Here is a 19,777-nt window from a genome sequence, read left to right as displayed (position 1 = left end):
GTAAGTCACACTGTCGATCATCACCTCTTCACTGAATATCATGTTTATTATGAGAACAGCAGCGTAGTGTTATACAACCCAGCATTCAGAAAAGCCAGACGTTCCTCTTTTGCTCTGTTTGGTGAACATCCCTGTGAGCGGAAGCGACCACTGCTACTCCATGATGGACAAGTGTCATCCCGCTACCATTTTGTTCCATGGGAGAAGCAATGAGGATTGCATAGGGCAAACTGCCCATCTGAACACTTGACATGTATGTCAGTCCATCCACACATACTGAGTACACAGGAATTTCTTAGAAAATTGCAACTCCTGTTGTTATACAAGCCCATGGCTCATCACCTTCAAATATATCACACATATCATGGAAGCATATTTTTCTTACAAGCAATATGCCATTAGAAAGAATCAGATCTCATTTTTTTTTTATCATAAGGCTGGGGTTTGAATTCAAGGCTTCATGCTTGCAAAGCAAGTGCTCTACCACTTGAGCCACACCTCCAGTCCATTTTGCTTTGATTACTTTGGACATGGGGGTCTCACAAACTACTCGCTGGGGCTGGCCTGGAACTACTATCCTTCTGATCTCAGCTTCCCAAATAACTAGGATTACTGGTGTGAGCCACCAGTACCCAGGTCAGATTTTAAAAAGGGAAGTTGTCTTCAATATGTTGGTAACACATACCATAAACTTCCTTGGAGAAACACTTATTGTCGATTAAGAGACTATGAATGCAAGAGATACAGTGGCTATGTTTCTGTTTTAATGATAATGATGTTATACTTCCTAAAGTTATGTACAGATTGTTTCATTACATGAGTTTTTACCTTCTTTTAACTTCTTCACCCAACGGTCCCTGCTTTGTGCACTAGGTGCAAAAATATAAAGTGTGTTAGCATCATGAACGACCTAAAAAACAAAAAAAAAATGAAATTAGTGCCAAATATTTAGACATAGCACTTCCATCTAGCATAGAGCCCTGATACCACAGGCACCAATAAGTGGTTCTCAAATGGCTAAATAAAAAGGCGATTTCTTCAGATACAAACAAGTTAGAACTTTTTTCTTAAAAAAAGACATCTACTTCTTAATTACTACATCAAATAGGACACATATTGTGTTTTTATACAAGAAAAATGGATATACACAGAGACCAGGATGCTTTATTACTCTTGGCATTTCTTTCTAACTGATTAACTTAAGTTCCTTAGATAAACTTATTCCTAATCTAGTAATTTTCTTTCTTTCCTTCTTTTTTTGGTGAGACTGGGGTTTGAACTCAGAGCTTTGCTCTTGCAAAGGAGGTGCTCTACCACTTGAGCCACACCTCCGGCCCATTTTGCTCTGGTTATTTTGGAGATGGGTTCTCATAAACTGGCCTCGAACCTTAATCCTCCTGATCTCAGCCTCCCAAGTAGCTAGAATTATAGGTGTGAGCCACTGGCACCCAGCTCCAGTAATTTTCTAAATGATATTTTAGATGAATGGACCACTGTTTCAGCATCACTTCTATAGTTTCCTTTTGCAACTCCCAATAATTGAAGTGCTTTATTAAACACCAACTTCTCCAGCTCTAGGCTAGGTGCTTCATAGACACTGACTCTATTAGTCCTACCATGAAGGTATTAGCATTGCCATTTTACAGATGAGGAAATGAAGGTCTATCCAAGGCTCTTTATTCCTGGGAAACTTCAGGGTCACCATTCACACAGCAGGCACTACAAATGGTGTCCCCTAATGTTGTGCCACCTAACTGCCCATTGTCATTTGGTTGGTAATACAGAAAGCCAGGATTTGGACTCCAGGGTCCAAGCTTTTAACCAGTGCCTCTTTTAGAGGTAGCCTCTGGCGGGCAATTAGTCTTACATCCACCTACACATTTTTGCTGCACTGGGGTTAAACCCAAGGCCTCGTGCATGCTGGTAATCCCTCTGCCGCTTGAGCTATGCCATGCCCCCAGCCCTTTTGTATATGTGTGCGTAGTACTAAGGGTTGAACTCAGGGCCTTGTGCTTGCTAGGCAGGTGCTTTACCACTTGAGTCACCCCGCTAGCCCTTTTTTTAATTGGTTATTTTTAAGATAGGGTCTCACTTTACGCCTGGCCCGGTATAGCCTGGATGGTGATCCTCCTATTTTTGCTTCCCTGTGTAGCTGGAATTGTCAGCACAAGCCACTGCACCCAGCCTTGATTGGAGGAGGGTCTCATGAACTTTTTGCCTGGGCTGGTCTCAAACCATGATCATTTGGATTTCCACCTCTCAAGCAGCTAGGAATACAGGCATCAGCCACCATGCTTGGCCCTGTATTTTGTTTTTGAGATAAGATCTCACTAACTTTGGACTCAAACCTGTGATCCTCCTACTTCTCCCTAGAATAGTTGGGATTGCAGATGTTTACCACCATACCTGCCTTTATTTTTATATCGTTTATATTAGTAATAAAATAAGCCTGGAAAATTATCCCAGCAATTTTGTCATTGTCTGTCACTTTATCCCTGATGGTCTGTCAGAAGGCAGAAATACCTTGACTGGCTAAAAGGTAATACATCCTATAAACCTCCCTTGACCACGTCAATACGCACTAGGATTGAAAAACAAACCACTATCTCATTGATCAGTGGCAGCTCCTGATCCCGTTCAATAGATTATTCCTTCTCCATTTCAATCAAGTGCACATGCTCTAACAGCACGTGAACATCATAGAGCAAATAACACTACACCATTCAGCGTGCTACGAGGACTATAAACCAACAATCAATCAAATAAGAAGCCTACTTCCAAGACCTGCCTACAAATACCTTATCAGAAGACAGATTCTGAGAAACATCAGAGACAAAGTGCTAACAGAGATGGAGGAGCTATGTCTCCATGTTTGCTTGTGATTTTCTCACCACACCCAGATTTGTTGGTACAAAAGAATGGGTTAAAATGCACCATGGAAGTTATTCTAAATTGACAGTGACATGTCTGGAAAGAGATATTAAGGTTTCAGAAACCTGCGGTGCATTACAATAACAGTTTGCTTCAAAACAATACTTTACTAATGCCCTACATTTTAAAAAAATTTTTTAATTATTCATTTATTAGCATGTGCGTACATTGTTTGGGTCATTTCTCCCCCGTCCCCCTCCCCAACCCTCTTCCCCGCCTCCCTCCCTCACTTCCAGGCAGAACCTGTTCTGCCCTTATCTCTAATTTTGTTGAGGAAAAGACATAAGCATGATAAGGAAGACAAAGCGTTTTTGCTAGTTGAGTTAAGCACAGCTATACAGAGAGATTCCTAGCATTGCTTTCATATACAAATGTGTTACAACCCAAGTTGATTCATCTCTAACTGATCTTTACACTGGTTTCTGATCCTCTTCTCATGTTAACCTCTGTCGCTTTAAGGTTTCTTCTGTATTAGTTCCTCTGGAATGGGGACATCAAACGCTTTCATGTTTGGGGTTTTCTATCTATTCCCATATCTCCCTTATGTGCTCTCCCCTTGTCATGTGACCCAAGTCCAACCACATTGCTGTATTTGCCCTAGATCTAAAGTTCACATATGAGGGAGAACATATGATTTTTGGTCTTCTGAGCCTGGCTGACCTCGCTCAGAATGATGTTCTCCAGTTCCATCCATTTACTTGCAAATTGTAAGATTTCATTCTTCTTCATGGCTGAATAAAATTCCATTGTGTATAGATGCCACATTTTCTTAATCCATTCATCAGTGGTGGAGCATCTTGGCTGTTTCCATAACTTGGCTATTGTGAATAGTGCTGCAATAAACATGGGTGTACAGGTGTCTCTGGAGTAACCTGTGCTGCATTCCTTTGGGTATATCCCTAGGACTGGGATTGCTGGATCATATGGCAGGTCTATGTTTAGATTTTAAGAAGCCTCAAAATTTTTTTCCAGAGTGGTTGCACTAGCTTGCATTCCCACCAGCAGTGTATGAGGGTTCCTTTTCCCCCACATCCTCACCAACACCTGTTGGTGGTGTTTTTGATGATGGGTATTCTAACAAGGGTGAGGTGGAATCTTAGTGTGGTTTTGACTTGCATTTCCTTTATGTAATGCCCTACATTGGTTTAAGCACTTTACATATGCTGCCTTGTTTAAGCCAGGTCTGTGTTAGCAAACTGAAACTAGCTTCATCTATTACTTCACTAACTTAGGGTATTTGCATTTCTGTACAAAATTTCTTTTTCTTTTAAAGTTTATTTTAGACATTTTTACTAGTATATGATGGGGGTCTCATTGTGACATTTCCATATATGCATACAATGTACCCCAATTTGGTTCATTCCCTCCATTAAATCTCCTTCTTCTCCCACTCTTCTTTACAAATTACTCTGACAGGTTGCAATGTTCCATATTCACACATGTATATAAAGTTCCTCAACCATGTTCACCCTCCTTTGGCCTCTTCATTTACCCTTCCCTTCCTGCTAGTACCCTCCCCTTAACATAACATTTTACATTCCTGTCTTTCATTGTGTTAGTGTCTGCTCATTGTTCAGTGAGTGGGGTTTTGCCTTTGTATTTTGCCTGTGAATATATTGTACTTTAATCACTCTAACCCTTCTATGACGCTTCCTTATCTTTTTTCTCCCTACACTATATTGGTCAACAGTTTTCAGTGAGTTTCATCGTGTCTTGTTCCTATACAGATGTGATATAGTCCAGGTGTCAGTGGCCTGTAATCCTAGCTGTTTGGGATGCTGAGATTGGAGGATGCAGATGCAAGGTCAGCCTCGGCCAAAAAAAAAAAAAAAAAAAAAGGCTCCTGAGACCCCATCTCAATGAAAAAAAAAACACCCAAAAACTTGGGGGGTAGAAGTGCACACCTGTCATCCCAGCAATGGCAAAAAGCTAAAAATAGAAGCATTGTGGTCCAGGCCAGCCTGGGCAAAAAGCAAGACCCCATCTCTAAAATAACCAGAGCTAAAAGGGCTGGAGGAGTTGCTCAAGTGGTACAGCATCTGCCTAGTAAGCATGAAGCTCTGAGTTCAAACCTCAGTACCATCACCAAAAAAAAAAAAAAAATCTAGTAATTTCATCCTAAACCCAAATAATAAACATCTAATTCTGACATCTAACTTTAACAGTCTGGGTAGATATTTGGGGGCCAGTATCCTTCCTTCAGCAAACCCCAGATCACACCACGTGGGCCACCTTCCATGCTATCCATGTGGACAGCTCCCATGGCAGCTCCTGTGGATGTGGGTAGCCAGGTCTTTCATGTGACCTGAGTCTTCTGGTGAGTCATCCTACAGTAGCAGAAGTTATTGGGGAGGAAAGAGCTCAGCAGACTCTCCTTGTTAAAGTACAGAAGCCATTCCAACAGAGAAAATATCTTAGTAGCACCACTAAGTTAATAATTCCTCCCTCCTATTTATATCATTTTTTCAACAGACTTTTTTTTCAGTGATGGAGATTAAACTCAGGACCGTGAACATGCTAAGCAAGGGCTCTATCACTGAGCTACATCCTCAGTCCATTCAACAGGCTTTTAGTGACACTGTGGTATAGAGAAACAGCGCAGATGTTAGATAAACAGACAGATCTGGGTTTAAAATTCGAAGAGGTCATGCCAATTCCTGGGGAACCCCCAGCTGCCACCAGCCAATGACTCATGTAAGGAAGCACAGAGGAGGTATCCTACTGGCATGGCAGCTGCTTCCTCCCTATTTTCTCCATCCCTTCTTATGGCTAGAATATGCTGGGAGAGAAAGAAACCTCTTTTTTTCTTTTGCTATCATTTGAAAATGTCTACTTCTCATTTTTTTTCCATCTTGCATCTGAACTCGATGCAAAATTTCACTGTAAAGATGTGAACACAGGACCTACACTTTCTTAGTGTAGGTACACTTAAGTTATCAGAGAGGACATTTTTACCTTTGAAATCCTGTTGGTTTAATTACATAGTGAAAGCTCAAGTTTACCTCTTCTTGATTAATTTTTAAGATTTTTTAGCTGCTCTTCAATTTGTTCATCTCAACAATTTAAAATGGTTCAAGGATGGAATGCTTTCTGTTCTCCTATTTCTAATCATCATTCTTAAAACCAAACTGAAGCTTACAGAGTGGATCTCTTTCTCTTATAAACATTCTAATTTTCAAAAATTCCTAATTCTGAGCCCAGGATCATGAGGACTAACATCTTCTTCCAACTACCTACCACCCTCTAAGATGTCTAAGAGCCATCAGAAGTGTGGCTAACCCTCAAATGTATGCTTCAAATGAAATTACACACACACACACACACATGCACACACACAAACCCCATCAGAGATGCATCCAATACACTTAACCAAGAGATTTAAACGCGGCTCACTTCTAGATCTGGGTGGTAGGTATAGCACTAGTAGCAGCAGCAGTAGTAAAAGGAGTCGCAATAATAGTAGTGGTAACAGTAACTAACTCCATCCTTGCTCTTGCTCTATGTTTCCACTATTTATATATCATTTCAGCTAATCCTTACAACAACCCAATCAAGTGAATGCTATTATTGCTATTTTCATTTTTCAGAATAGGAAACAGACATGGAGCGGGTAAGTACTTACAGAAAGTCACAGTGACAAATCACTTTGTCCTCAGAGTCACCTCCTTAACCACTTTACTATCCCTGCTCTGCTCTTCACTCAGAGAAATGGTAGGTATAAAATGAGGAATAAGGAATAGGAAATTTAAACATAGTCCCTCCTTCTTTCATGTTATTGTCACCAATATTGTCTCTGGAAAATAACCAGAGACAGTTTTAAAGCTTAAATATTTTATAGCTCACTGCTTCCAAATGATTTTTATCTAACCCCCCCCCACAAACTGGTAAATGTTTATTTCAAATATAACCGATAATTTCATAGTAACAGTTAAAAACAAAGAAAATTACCCTGCAACTCTACCCTGAAAGAGATTTTTGCAGCTTGCCCTTATGTCATGGTGAGACCACAGCCCTGGGTAAAAGATGACTTTCACTTCAGATATTCTTTACTAAAAGGAAAGCATGAAAATGCCTTTGACCAGAGAAGGAGGTGACTAGGTGCTGGAGGGGTGGCTTGCTTCCTGGCATAAGCCCTAGAATATCAGGGTCCAATGTCATCCTCCTGGGTTCTCAGGATATGTGGGCATCAGCATCTGGTCCTGGGAGTGGAATGGCTCAAAGATGGTCATATTCATCCTGTGGCAGATAGTGTGTGCTTGTCTGTAAAGCTTTTAGTTCACAAAGAGGCTCTAGATGAGTCATTTGACAACTGTGAGCCTCACTTTCTTTAGTTGTGACAATAGTGTGATATTCCCCCCCCTTGTGTAACAGAATCATTGTAAAGAGAAAAAAAACTGAAATAAAACAATCACCCTTTAAAAATACAGTTTAAACAACAGATAGTATGATCTATTTTTCAGCACAAGCAGCCCTTCCCTCTCATTTCTGTTGGAGGGTAACTTGCTCTCACCACTTCCCAGCTTCCAAATTCAGAGAAATCTTCATCACACTTTGTTCAATTCCAGCCCCCACTCCTTATTCCAAGCACTTAGTGATGCAGCAGGTAAGACCTGGACTCTAGACCACTGGCAGAATATAACGACCAAAATAAGGATAAATTAATGTCTCAAGCAATTACTATTAAAGTGACGAATGAACCTAAAAATCAGCCACCAAACCAGTGACAAGAAACAGTAATGCCAAATAAAAACAGGACTAGGAGCTCAGCATTGCAACGTTGCAAAGATATGCCAGCTCACCTGAAATGGGTATTTATTCTGACAGGGAATGAAGCCATCATCATTCTTCACTATCTCCACACACTTGATTTTTGCAATATCAATAAACCCCTTTCTGTATTTTTTCTGTGAAAAGAAAAAAGGGGGAGAAGCATTACAATCATAAAACATAAGAAAGATGTTCTTAATGGCTACGTTTGCTGATGGAATCACTGATTCAAAGTACTGAGATTTCCATAATAATTGCCTAAATCATGTCTCCTTTTAACTGTTCAAGTTGTTCAAATTATTAACAGCATAACGACTGTAATCAAATTGTTAAATCCTCCCATTGTCCTTGCCTCAAAAAAACTCCAGAACAGAGAAATGGACTGGCTTTCAATGCTGCCTTTCCCTCTCTCCCAGATGTACACCTTGTTAAACTTCTTGACAATAGTGCCCCCAAAAGAAAACATCAAAGAGCAAACCAAGCAAAACTCCACTTCTGAGCCACAAGTGCAAACTCCAGCCAGCTGCATTTCCTCCTTCTGCGTGTAGGTGCCTCGGGGCAGGTACCACCCAAATACCAGTGATGGATGGCAGACTTTAGGGATTCATGCAGGGCTCCCACTTGGCTCCAGTGTTGGAGGCTCTGCTTCTTTTCCCCATCACCCTCCTCCCTGCTCACTACAGATCCACCTGCCCCAATTAACTAATGGCATAGCAAGTGCATCCCCCAAGTCATCCACAGCCCTGAGCACAGGAATCTCACATCTGGGAATTTATGCTAGGGAGAAACCCAAAAGAATGCAAAGCAGTATGTTCAAGGGTAACTTTTTACAATGCCTCCATTAAAAACTTTTACAAATACAATGTAGAAATAAAAACATTTGCTGAATAATATTAACTAACACACTTTCATGCAAAAAGTTGGATGAACACTGAGGTTGCTTTTTTTGATAGGCATTCTTGTGAATTTATCCTTCTTAAAAACAGGAAAAAGGAGTGAATAAAGACCATCAGTGTATTGGAATGAGTGCCCTGGTCTTAGCCACTTAACACTGCTTCATATGATCCTCTGACATCACTCCTGGGCCCACAGCCTGTTGGCTCTCCACCCCTTCCCCAGGACCCCACTATGCCCCCTCGCTGTTACAAGACTGTCACACCTGTCCCTCTCCAGGTCTGCAGCAGCAACCACCTGCCCAGATTGACTGGCTGTCATTTCACCAGTGCATTCTCAACCCTCTTCTCTTTCCCTTGTCCCCTTGACATACCTTTCCCTAGTCCCTTCATACCTTGTTGCAGAGGGTTGCCTAAACTCTCTACACCTAGCCAGGCCCTCACAGCTGCTTTTCAGTTCTTATGTGCATCTCCATGGAGTCCACCAGCCCTGAGGCCCTTTCCCAGACCCCACCTTCAGTGGACCAGCAGCCATTCCTAGCACTTGCTCCCAGTGCTCCTCCCAGTCTCCCTCCTGCAGTTCAATCAGCTCTAAGATCTCATACTTTCTCTTCTCTTTCATTCTATCTCTAGGAGAAGGTAAAGAGGACACACAGTGGAGAGCCTATAGCTGGTATTTAACAGATGCATTTCACTCTATGTCCACAACATCCCTGTGACAAAGGCAACACGCCTCTAATTCTACAGATGTAGAAGCCACAGCACAGACAAACTAAGTGCATGACCTGAGAACCTCAACTGATCCAAAGCCCTCTGGATCCTGGGATGCCCCAGCTATAAGGTGGCAAGAGGATTATAGAGCCAAGTCCCAGAGGAGGTAGCAGAATTCTAAGCATGAAGTCTCTCAAGTCTAAGCCAGGATAGAGAGGAGGGCATTCTCCAGGCTATTCTATTCCAAGGAGGTACTTCCCCTGTCTGCAGATACATTCAGGCTCCCAATTCAAACCAAGAAGCCTCCTTTCAGCCCTGCTATTGCCTTCACTCCTCTCCTCCCTTCCTGAAAGAGAAAATGATTGCACCCTCAGACTTCACTTCCTCCACCCACTCCTTCCTTAACCACTTGCAATTCACTCCCCACCTCACAGACCTAGTCTCACAACCATGACCAAACCCAATGGCCTTTTTGAGTTGCATCTGCTTTCTGAGCATTCGAGAGTAAGACACAGTCTTCTCCCTTGGTGGCCTTTACTTAGGGTCATCTTGCTTTTCCTTCTCTCCTTTCCCCGTGGTTTCTCAAACAATACCTGCTTTGTGTCCATACCTATGTCGGGGAACCTAAGATAGGAAAAGCTAATTTCCTGAAAATGTAGTCTTGGAACTGATTGAGCCATTTTAATCCTCACGGTTACCTGGCAAGGTAAGGCTTACTATGTCCATTTTACAAAGAAACTAAATAACTTGCCCAAGTTTCCCTATGAGAGAGTTGGACACAATAATCATTATACAATATAGTAATTGCTATATATAAAAAGATGCTAAGAGAGCACAAAAAACTATGAATTACCTGTCATAGGATGAGTGGTAGAGAAAGAAATCTCTGCACAATAAACAATACATGCAAAGAAAAACATTCCTGCATGACCTCAATTTCCTCATCTGTAAGATGGGAATAATAATAGTATCTGTTCCATAAATTTGTTGTGAGAGTTAAACGAGTTCATATCACAAGGTGCTTAAATGAGTACCTGACCCACTGAACAAGACCTACCAGTATTTGCTAAACGAAAACAAACAAACAAACAAACAAACAAAACAAAACAGTACCTAACTGACCAGATGGCTAAAGGATAAGGCAGAATGGAAAGGTGAGAAGGGGTCAGCTTGTAAAGAACCTGCTGTGTGGTGCAGGGGTCCAGTCAGACAGGCTACCCACCCAGCTCCTGGAGTCTACACCACCTAATGGGCAGAAGAAATTGCCAGAGCCTCCTGTTGGCAAGCCATATGTGCTCACTATAGAATCCTTACAAGATCTTAATAGCACGAGGAAGAATGGAATGACCCCTAGTCCCCCAATCCTACAGGCAGTCTCTGTTGACACCCTACACTTTCTCCAGGCATTGATCCGGGGGCATTTCTCACCTTCCCTGGGCACAGCAGGCTATGGTCTCCTTCCAAAACACCCATGTCCAACTGCCACAGCTACTAAAGGCAGATGTCAAATATGAGTCAATCTACACAAAAAAAGTGGGGATGACTTTGATATTGAGTTAACTTATGCACTCTAAATTCATGCTGTGTGACAGATAACCTCCTGCTATTTAGACTTTCTTATCCAAATGTCTTCCTATAAAACTAGCAGATAAAGTTCAAATTAATACCATTCATTCATTACTTTATCTAGTCTGGCAGCAAACAGTGATCACACACCAACAAGTCACCAAGCACAGGGCATGTGTTACAGTTTAGGGACTTAGAATAGGATCTCTCCAAGGGTATTTCACAGCAGTCACAATAATACAGTGGGTGGAAGGGGAAGAAGGAGATGATTCCCCACATAGTAGTGATAAAGTCCTGTGATCTCGTGGCATGAGGGGGGTGGAGCAGTGATAGGGGCAGGAGAAGTAGGGAGTTTCAGGGAAGAAGTGACATTAGATTTGGTTGTCAAAGGATAAGTAGGAGTTTTCCTGTAGAGAAAGCAAAGAGTGTTCCAGGCTGCAAAAATGAAGGAGCACTAGGTATTTAGGGAACTGAAAAAATTTCACTATGACTGAAGCTCGGGGAGGCTCAGGGGAAGTACCGGAAATGATGCTCAAGAAGGTTGCCAAACAAGGATGCCAAACAAGGTTGGTTGAGGCCAAATTAGGACAATGCTTACAAGCCAGACTCGGGAGTGGTTTTAACGGAGGAATATGGAGTGCTATACGTGTTTGAAAATGTAATTATTAACGTCAGCATGAAGGATGGGGGTGGACCAGGAGGCTAGTTGGAGCTTGCCATGTATGTTAGGTGGGGAGCAATAAGGTCTGAAGCAGTAGCAGTGGTACCAAATAGAGAGGAAAGCACAGAGTGCAGAGAACTTAGGAAGCAGAGTCCATGAACCTTTGTGACCACTTAGCCATGGAAGTCAAAAGTGGAGAAGTTAGGAGACTTAGGGATTTTGACCCTGATAGAGAACACGGAAAGGCAATCTGGCTGAAAGGCAAAGCTGGGAGATGTCTGAGTGACTTGTGAACGATAGGCTCCAAACATCTGGAAGGAGTGGAAATCCTGGGGCCAGAAGTCAGACATGCTTAGCACCTTGTTTATAGTTAGAGACAGTTCTGCTTCTCACATACAGTATACTCCCTGTACCTCATTCCGGGCACTCTGCAAGGTGACCCTGGAAGAATAGGCAGGGCTGAGGAAGGGAAGGCCTGGAGGGTAAGACTAGCAGTAGGGAAACCCACAGTTACTGATAAGGCTGTGCACTTCCACCCATGGCCCACTTTAGGTCTTGGCATGCCAGACTTCCTAGCCATCCAGATTACCCTTTAGGGATACTAGTAGGAGCTTTGAGAAATGCTGTGGGTTTTTTTGTTTGTTAGTTTTTTTCTTTTTGGCAGTTTGAGGGATTAAACTCAGGGTCTTGAGCTTGCTAGACAAGCACTCTAACTATTGAGCCCCCAGTCCTTTTGCTTTTTGTTTGTTTTTTATCTCATGTTTTGCCAAGGCCAGCCCTGCACCTTGATCCTTCTACACAGTAGCTGGGATCACAGACTTGCTCCACTATGCCTGGCCCCAGGAGATGAGCTTTTAGCAACTACTGAAGTTAGCACAGAGAAGGAACATATAGTTTTTTCTACATTTAGGTAATTCTCTAGAATTTCTCTCGGAAAGAAAATTAATTCATGATTCCTGAAGTATGCTACAGATTATCACGAACATTGTGGCCAAAGTTGAAATATCCAAGTCACTATTTCTTTCAGGTAAATTTCCCTTCTATTCTACATCTTTGCCCAGGCTACTACACTGAAAATCATCATGAAGCTGTGACCTCCTCACACTCATTTTTGAGCTCTCCAGGCTATGAAGACAGCCAGGCACTTAGCAGATGTTAATTCAAGAGTGGAGTGTGTTGAGCCAGTATGCAAAAATCTGTGTGTGTGTGTGTGTGTGTGTGTGTCCATCCTTGCACATGCTCTGTGTACTTTGCAAAGCTTAAAAATGTGGGAAGCAATGACCACACTCAGCAGAAGAGGGGAAACCAGACACAGAGATAGAACATAACTTGTTCAAAATGACACAATGACTGAATAACAGAACTAGAGTCAGACGTAAGAGATCCTGTCCCTCAGGAAGTCTTACAAGGTGAAATATCTTTTTTCTTTCAATTTCCAGAATACTTGATATTTTAATAATACTAGTATCAATCCTAAACCAAAGAAGTCAAATTAGAAAAAAAGGTACACCAATAACAATGTACAACGTACAATGTAAGACTTACGAGAGCTTCTCCCCAATATTCCATATCACAACTTTATCTTTTTATTACTCCTGCAACTTTGATTCCTGCTGTGGCTACTCTCCATACCAGTTAACATAGAGCACAAGACAAGCCCAAAGACAGATCTGCCATGGCATGTTTAGTGCCCATTCAGAAGGGGGATAAAATGTCATCAAATTAAGAAGACAAAATTTAAAATTCCAAGAACTTGTGGACTTCACACATACAAGGCACCAAAACTTGTGGCCAGCATTCATTGTACTCCTACTGACAATCTATATATTATTTAATCTGTGAACTTTAGTCACATTCATCAAATATTGATTCCATGTCCTTCTACCATCTGCAACACCCAGATACCAAAGTACCACAATGGAATTTAAAAAAAAATACAAAATTCCTTGACTTTAAAATATGTACAACCAAGCAGGGTCCAGTGACCATGCCTGTAATTCTAGCTATACAGCAAGCTGAGATGGGGTAGAGCAGACCAGCCTAGGCAAAAAACAAATTTGTGAGATCCCATCACAACAGAAAAGGCTGGGCATGGTGATATGTCCCTAACTTCCTAACTTCTCAGCTATGGTGGGAAGCACAAATAAGATAGTGATCCAGGCCAGCCCCTGCAAAAACCAAGACCCTATCTCAAAAATAGCCAAAGCAAAAAGGGCTGGGGGCATGGCTCAAGTGGTAGACTGCCTGCCTAGCAAGTGCCAACACCTTGAGTTCAAACCTAAGCAGTGCTAATTAAAAAATTTAAATCAGACATTTTCTCAGGCTAAGAAAAGAAATGATATTTACAATGAAAGTTCGAATAAGAGTAAAGAGTTCCCATAAGCTCTTCAACAGAACAGGACATATCCTACTAAAAATCTCAAATGAGTGCAAATGACAAATTCTATTCATGAGAGTAACTCTTTTCCGTTTTTACTTAGAACAGAGTTCAAAGAATGGACAACTTAGTCATGGAGAATAAGGAAAATCTCTGGATGGCTTTGGCATTGTTCTTATGCATACTGGGAATAATTTGATACAGACCTTTCTGGGATCAGAAGAAGTAGAATAAAATTTAAAGGCATTTTTAATTTGGTGGTTCTCTGATAAATTTTCTCCTCTTTACCAAGGACAAAATTATAGTGAAAAACAAAAGCAAAACCAAAACCTTAGCATCCCAGTGTTTTCCTCTCTTTGAACCAACTCATAATAGTAACTTACATGGGCACTTTACATTTTATAAGGTGCTTCTACACTTTAAAAAGAACAAACTTTTATATCAGGGTAGTAGTACATACATAACATGGCTTAATCATGAAGATTATGGTTTTTCAAAGTAATGTTCAGAATAGGACTGGAAGTGTGGCTTAAGTGGTAGAGTGCCTGCCTCGAAATCACGAATTATAAGGAATTTGAAGGAAAAAGTCCATTTCTCAAATCATGGAATAACCTTCAATTAACATTGTGCTGATGCAGGTAACACAGTTTCTGGGGATATTTTTACTGTATCAGTTGATTATGATTCTCTGAAATCCAGTAACTAGTGCCAGGGTACTCCTCACCACAGGGGAGGGTAGCCATTGGAAATATGACTGCAAATCTCTTAATTTTTTTTTTAAACAGCAAAAAAGAAGGAGGGCTCTTTAGCCTAGATTTCAGTTCTGGGGTTTCTATAATTTATACAGACATACATCACTTTCCTTCTGTATTAGGTGTTTGCGTGTTGTACATCTGTGTGGGTTCAGCAACTTTTTTCTTAATGACACATCTTTTTAAAAGCAGAAATAATTAGAATCATATAAACAAGATCTCCTATCAAGAGAAACTTAGAGGAGATAAGCTTTGTGAGGGTCTGGTGGGTGAGATTTACAAACAACAAATGGACAAGACAGAAAATACAAGTTCTGAGATAGACAGTGGGCAGCAGGGGCAACTGATAAACCAAACACACAATGCCCAAACCTGTGGCTTTTGCATCTGAAATGAAACCTACAACTGCAGCCCTAGCAGGGCTACTAGCCCCAGTCCCCAGCATGTTCACCATGGCCAATGGATTGATGAAGAGATACTCTGATCAGCAAAAGCACAGCGAGTAGAAACCCTGTGGTGTTCCCCACAGCCTCACCCAAAGATAGGTTTCAAGGAGGCTCACAGACTGTTGGAAACTTTGCCTCTGCCATGTCCATGCCTGGCCAGTTTCTCCAGAACCTCTCCCCCTCCACTTATCTGATAGTGGTGGAGGACTCAGGAGTATGCAGATTAATATGAACTGGAAATTCAATTGTTTAAAATTGAACCAAACTTTGCTAGAGCACTGCAAAAGCAGAGAATGGCTGGGTCTTTAAATAAGCTGCAACTGGACTCTGTTATTTCTTAGTCTTCTCCAGTGTTGAAGGCTACACTGCAGTGAGTTTTCTAAATGCCTCAAAACACTAAAGTGCAGGTAATGGACGCTTCCCTGTATTGCTTGCTGCCTCTAAGAGGGCAATAGTCTCCTGTGGTTTTTCCCAATGAATATAATTAGCCACGCTGGGAAAATTTCCTTCTTTTTGATTCTACAGGGCAGGAAAATGGGGAGAGGGGGAGAGTGAGAAAATGGACAGGGGAGAAGCCGCACCATCACAAGCTTTTTTTCAGCAAGAAAAAAAGAAAATGTAAGCTTTACAGCGAGGTCTGTAGTAGAAGATAAACTGCCCATTAACTCTCCCCTTTGAGTATCTTACCGATACTCACAGAGAAATATACAGAATTGGCTCATGTATTCCATGGGTTTCTATGGGCCTAATGGGTGCCAATCACTGCTTTTACTACAGTTTCTTTTTTTTTTTCTCATTTATCTGAGAATGATTTTATTTCCATTTCATTGTCAGAAAACAGTTTTGCTAAATGTGGGCTTCACAGGTGGCAGTACTTTTCTTTTCTTTTTTTTAATTAATGTATTCATATGTGCATACATTGTTTGGGCCATTTCTCCCCTACCCCCGCCCCTTCCCTCTTTCCCCCACCCCCCTCGCTTCCAGGCAGAACTTGTTTTGCCCTTTTCTCTAATTTTGTTGCAGAGAAGACATAACCAATAATAAGGAAGACATAGTGCTTTTGCTAGTTAAGATAAGGATAGATATATAGAGTCTTAGCATTGCTTCCATGTACACGTGTATTACAACCCGAAATGATTCATCTCTATCTGACCTCTTCACTATTTCCCAGTCACCTTCCCAAATTGACCTCTGTCACTTTAAGGTTACTGTATTAGCTCCTCTGCAGTGGGGACATAAAACACTTTCAAGTTTTGGGTTTCCTACCTATCCCCATTCCTCCTATATGTGCTCTCCTCTTAGTGTGTGACCCAAGTCCAACCACATTGCTGTATTTGCCCTAGATCTAAAGTCTGCATATGAGGGAGAACATATGATTTTTGGTCTTCTGAGCCTCGCTGACCTTGCTGAGGATAATGTTCTCCAGTTCCATCCATTTTCTTGAGAATGATAAGATTTCATTCTTCTTCATGGCTGAGTAAAATTCCATTGTGTATAAATACCACACTTGCTTAATCCATTCGTCAGTAGTGGGGCATCTTGGCTGTTTCCATAACTTGGCTATTGTGAATAGGGATGCAATAAACATGGGTGTGCAGGTGCCTCTGGAGTAACCTGAGTCCCATTCCTTTGGGTATATCCCAAGGAGTGGGATTGCTGGATCATATGGCAGGTCTATGTTTAGATTTTTAAGAAGCCTCCATATTATTTTCCAGAGTGGTTGCACTAGCTTGCATTCCCACCAGCAGTGTATGAGGGTTCCTTTATCCCCACATCCTCGGCAACACCTGTTGTTGGTGGTGTTTTTGATGATGGCTATTCTAACAGGGATGAGGTGGAATTTTAGTGTGGTTTTGATTTGCATTTCCTTTATGGCTAGAGATAGTGAGCATTTTTTCATGTGTTTTTTTGGCCATTTGAATATCTTCTTTTGAGAAAGTTATGTTTAGTTCAGTTGTCCATTTCTTTTTTGGTTCATTGATTTTGGGAGAGTTTAGTTTTTTAAGTTCCCTGTATATTCTGGTTATCAGTCCTTTGTCTGATGTATAGCTGGCAAATATTTTCTCCCATTCTGTGGGTGGTCTCTTCAGTTTAGAGACCATTTCTTTTGTTGTGCAGAAGCTTTTTAATTTTATGAAGTCCCATTTGTCCATCCTTTCTCTTAGTTGCTGAGCTGCTGGGGTTCTATTGAGGAAGTCCTTGCCTATACCTATCACTTTCAGAGTATTCCCTGCTCTTACCTGTACTAACTTCAGAGTTTCTGACATTAAGGTCCTTGATCCATTTTGAGTTGATACTAGTACAGGGTGATAAACATGGATCTAGTTTCACTTTTTTGCAGGTGGATAACCACTTTTCCCAGCAACATTTGTTGAAGAGGCTGTCTTTTCTTCATCATATGTTTTTGGTGCCTTTGTCAAAAATAAGGTGGGTATAGTTGTATGGATTCATATCCGGGTCCTCTATTCTGTTCCACTGGTCTTCATGTCTGTTTTTGTGCTAGTACCATAGTGTTTTTATTGCTATTGCTTTGTAATATAGTTTGAAGTCAGGTATTGTGATACCTCTAGCATTGCTCTTTTTGCTGAGTATTACCTTGGCTATTCGCAGTCTCTTGTGTTTCCAAATGAACTTTAGGGTAGATTTTTCAATCTGTGTGATGAAAGTTATTGGGATTTTGATGGGAATTGCATTAAACATGTAGATTGCTCTTGGTAGTATAGCCCTTTCTACTATGTTGATTCTACCAATCCATGAGCACAGGAGATCTTTCCACCTTCTGTAGTCTTCCTTGATCTCTTTCTTCAGGAGTTTGTAATTCTCCTTATAGAGCTCATTCACATCCTTTGTTAAGTTTACTCCTAGGTATTTGATTTTTTTTTGAGGCTGTTGTGAATGGAATTGTTTACATATATGCCTTCTCAGTTTGTTCATTGTTGGTGTATAGAAAAGTTAATGATTTTTGTAAGTTGATTTTGTATTCTGCTACCTTGCTATAGCTGTTTATGATGTCTAGGAGTTTTTGGGTAGAGTTTTTTTGTTCTTTAAGATATAGGATCATGCCGTCTGCAAATAGGGATATTTTGACAGTTTCTTTACCTATTTGTATTCCTTTTATTTCTTCTTCTTCTAATTGCTCTGGCTAGACATTCCAGGACTATGTTGAATAGGAGTGGAGATAGTGGGCACCCTTGTCTCATTCCTGATTTTATGGAAAATGGTTTCAGTTTTTCTCCATTAAGTATGATGTTTGGTTATAGAGAATGTTGAGGTACTTTCCTTCTATCCCTAGTTTTTTTAGAGCTTTTATCATGAAGTGGTGTTGGATCTTATCAAAGGCTTTTTCTGCATCTATTGAGATGATCAAGTGGTTTTTGTCTTTGCTTCCATTAATGTGTTGTATTATATTTATAGATTTGCATATGTTGAACCACCTCTGCATCCCTGGGATGAAGCTGATTTGATCGTGGTGAATGATCTTTCTGATATGTTGTTGGATTTGGTTTGGCATTATTTTATTGAGGATTTTTGTATCGATATTCATTAAGGAGAATGGCCTATAATTCTCTTTTTTGGAGGTAGCTTTGTCTGGTTTTAGGATGAGTGAGATACTGGCTTTATAAAATGGGTTAGGCAGTGTTCCTTACCTTTTTATTTCATGGAAAAGTTTAGGAACAGTTGATAATAGTTCTTCTTTAAAGGTCTGATAGAATTCAGCAGAGAATCGATCAGGTCCCAGACTTTTCTTTTTGGGAGACTCTTTATTGCTACTTCAATTTCATTTTGTATTATAGATCTAGTCAGGTGATTAATATTCTCTTGGTTCAATTTTGGATGGTCATAAGTATCTAGAAATTTGTCCATTTTGTCAAGATTTTCAAGTTTATTAGAATATAGGTTCTCAAAGTAGACTCGGATGATTCCCAGATTTCCGTGGCATTTGTTCTTATCTCCCCTTTTGCATTTCTGATTTTACTGATTTGGGTTTTTTCTCTCCTCATTTTAGTCAGGTTTGCCGGGGGTCTGTCAATCTTATTTTTTTCAAAGAACCAGCTTTTTCTTTTGTTGGTTCTTTTGTATGGATTTTTTGTTTGTTTCTATTTCATTAATTTTGGCCCTTATTTTTATTATTTCTCTCCTTCTGCTTGTTTTGGGATTTGCTTGCTCTTGTTTTCCTAGGAGTTTGAGATATGGCATTAGATCATTGATTTGAGATCTTTCTGTCCTTTTAATACATGCACTCATGGCTATAAACTTTCCTCTCAGGACTGCTTTTGCTGTGTCCCATAAGTTCTGATAGGTCATGTTTTCATTTTCATTAACTTCCAGGAATCTTTAAATTTCCTCTTTTATTTCATTAATGACCCATTGATCATTGAGCAATGTGTTGTTCAGCTTCTGTTTGCATGTTTTCTACTGTTGTTTTTGTTGTTGAGTTCTAGTTTTAATGCATTGTGATCAGATAGAATGCATGGGATTTCTATTTTCTTATATTTGCTGAGGCTTGCTTTGTGCCCTAAGATATGATCAATTTTGGAGAAGGTTCCATGGGCTGCTGAGAAGAATGTATATTGTGTAGAAGTTTGATGAAATATTCTGTAGACATTGGCCAGGTCCATTTGATCTATGGTATGATTTAGTTCTAGTTTCTTTGTTGATTTTTTGTTTGGCTA

General features: G+C 40.6%; 1 protein-coding gene across 9 annotated transcripts in view; it reads right to left on the bottom strand.

Annotated features, from left to right (window-relative positions):
* Tec (tec protein tyrosine kinase) overlaps window positions 1–19,777 on the bottom strand; it is a 174,264-nt gene that overhangs the window by 46,431 nt on the left and 108,056 nt on the right. For 7 of the 9 annotated variants that reach the window (XR_012435812.1, XM_074042304.1, XM_074042302.1 and 4 more), the window contains exons 3-4: window positions 7,731–7,835; window positions 829–910 (exon numbers count right to left, since the gene is read on the bottom strand). Coding sequence is in view for 8 of the 9 variants with exons in the window: in XM_074042304.1 (XP_073898405.1) it covers window positions 829–910; window positions 7,731–7,835 (187 nt within the window). In the remaining variant the exon portion in view is untranslated. The remainder of the gene's footprint in view (window positions 1–828; window positions 911–7,730; window positions 7,836–19,777) is intronic. The other 2 variants (XM_074042308.1, XM_074042310.1) reach the window with 1 other exon arrangement.

Source organism: Castor canadensis, chromosome 9, assembly GCF_047511655.1.
Source record: "Castor canadensis chromosome 9, mCasCan1.hap1v2, whole genome shotgun sequence".
Lineage (NCBI taxonomy): Eukaryota > Metazoa > Chordata > Mammalia > Rodentia > Castoridae > Castor > Castor canadensis.
The sequence above is the reverse complement of the archived record's forward strand: the minus strand, read 5'-3'. Positions and strand labels throughout refer to the sequence as shown.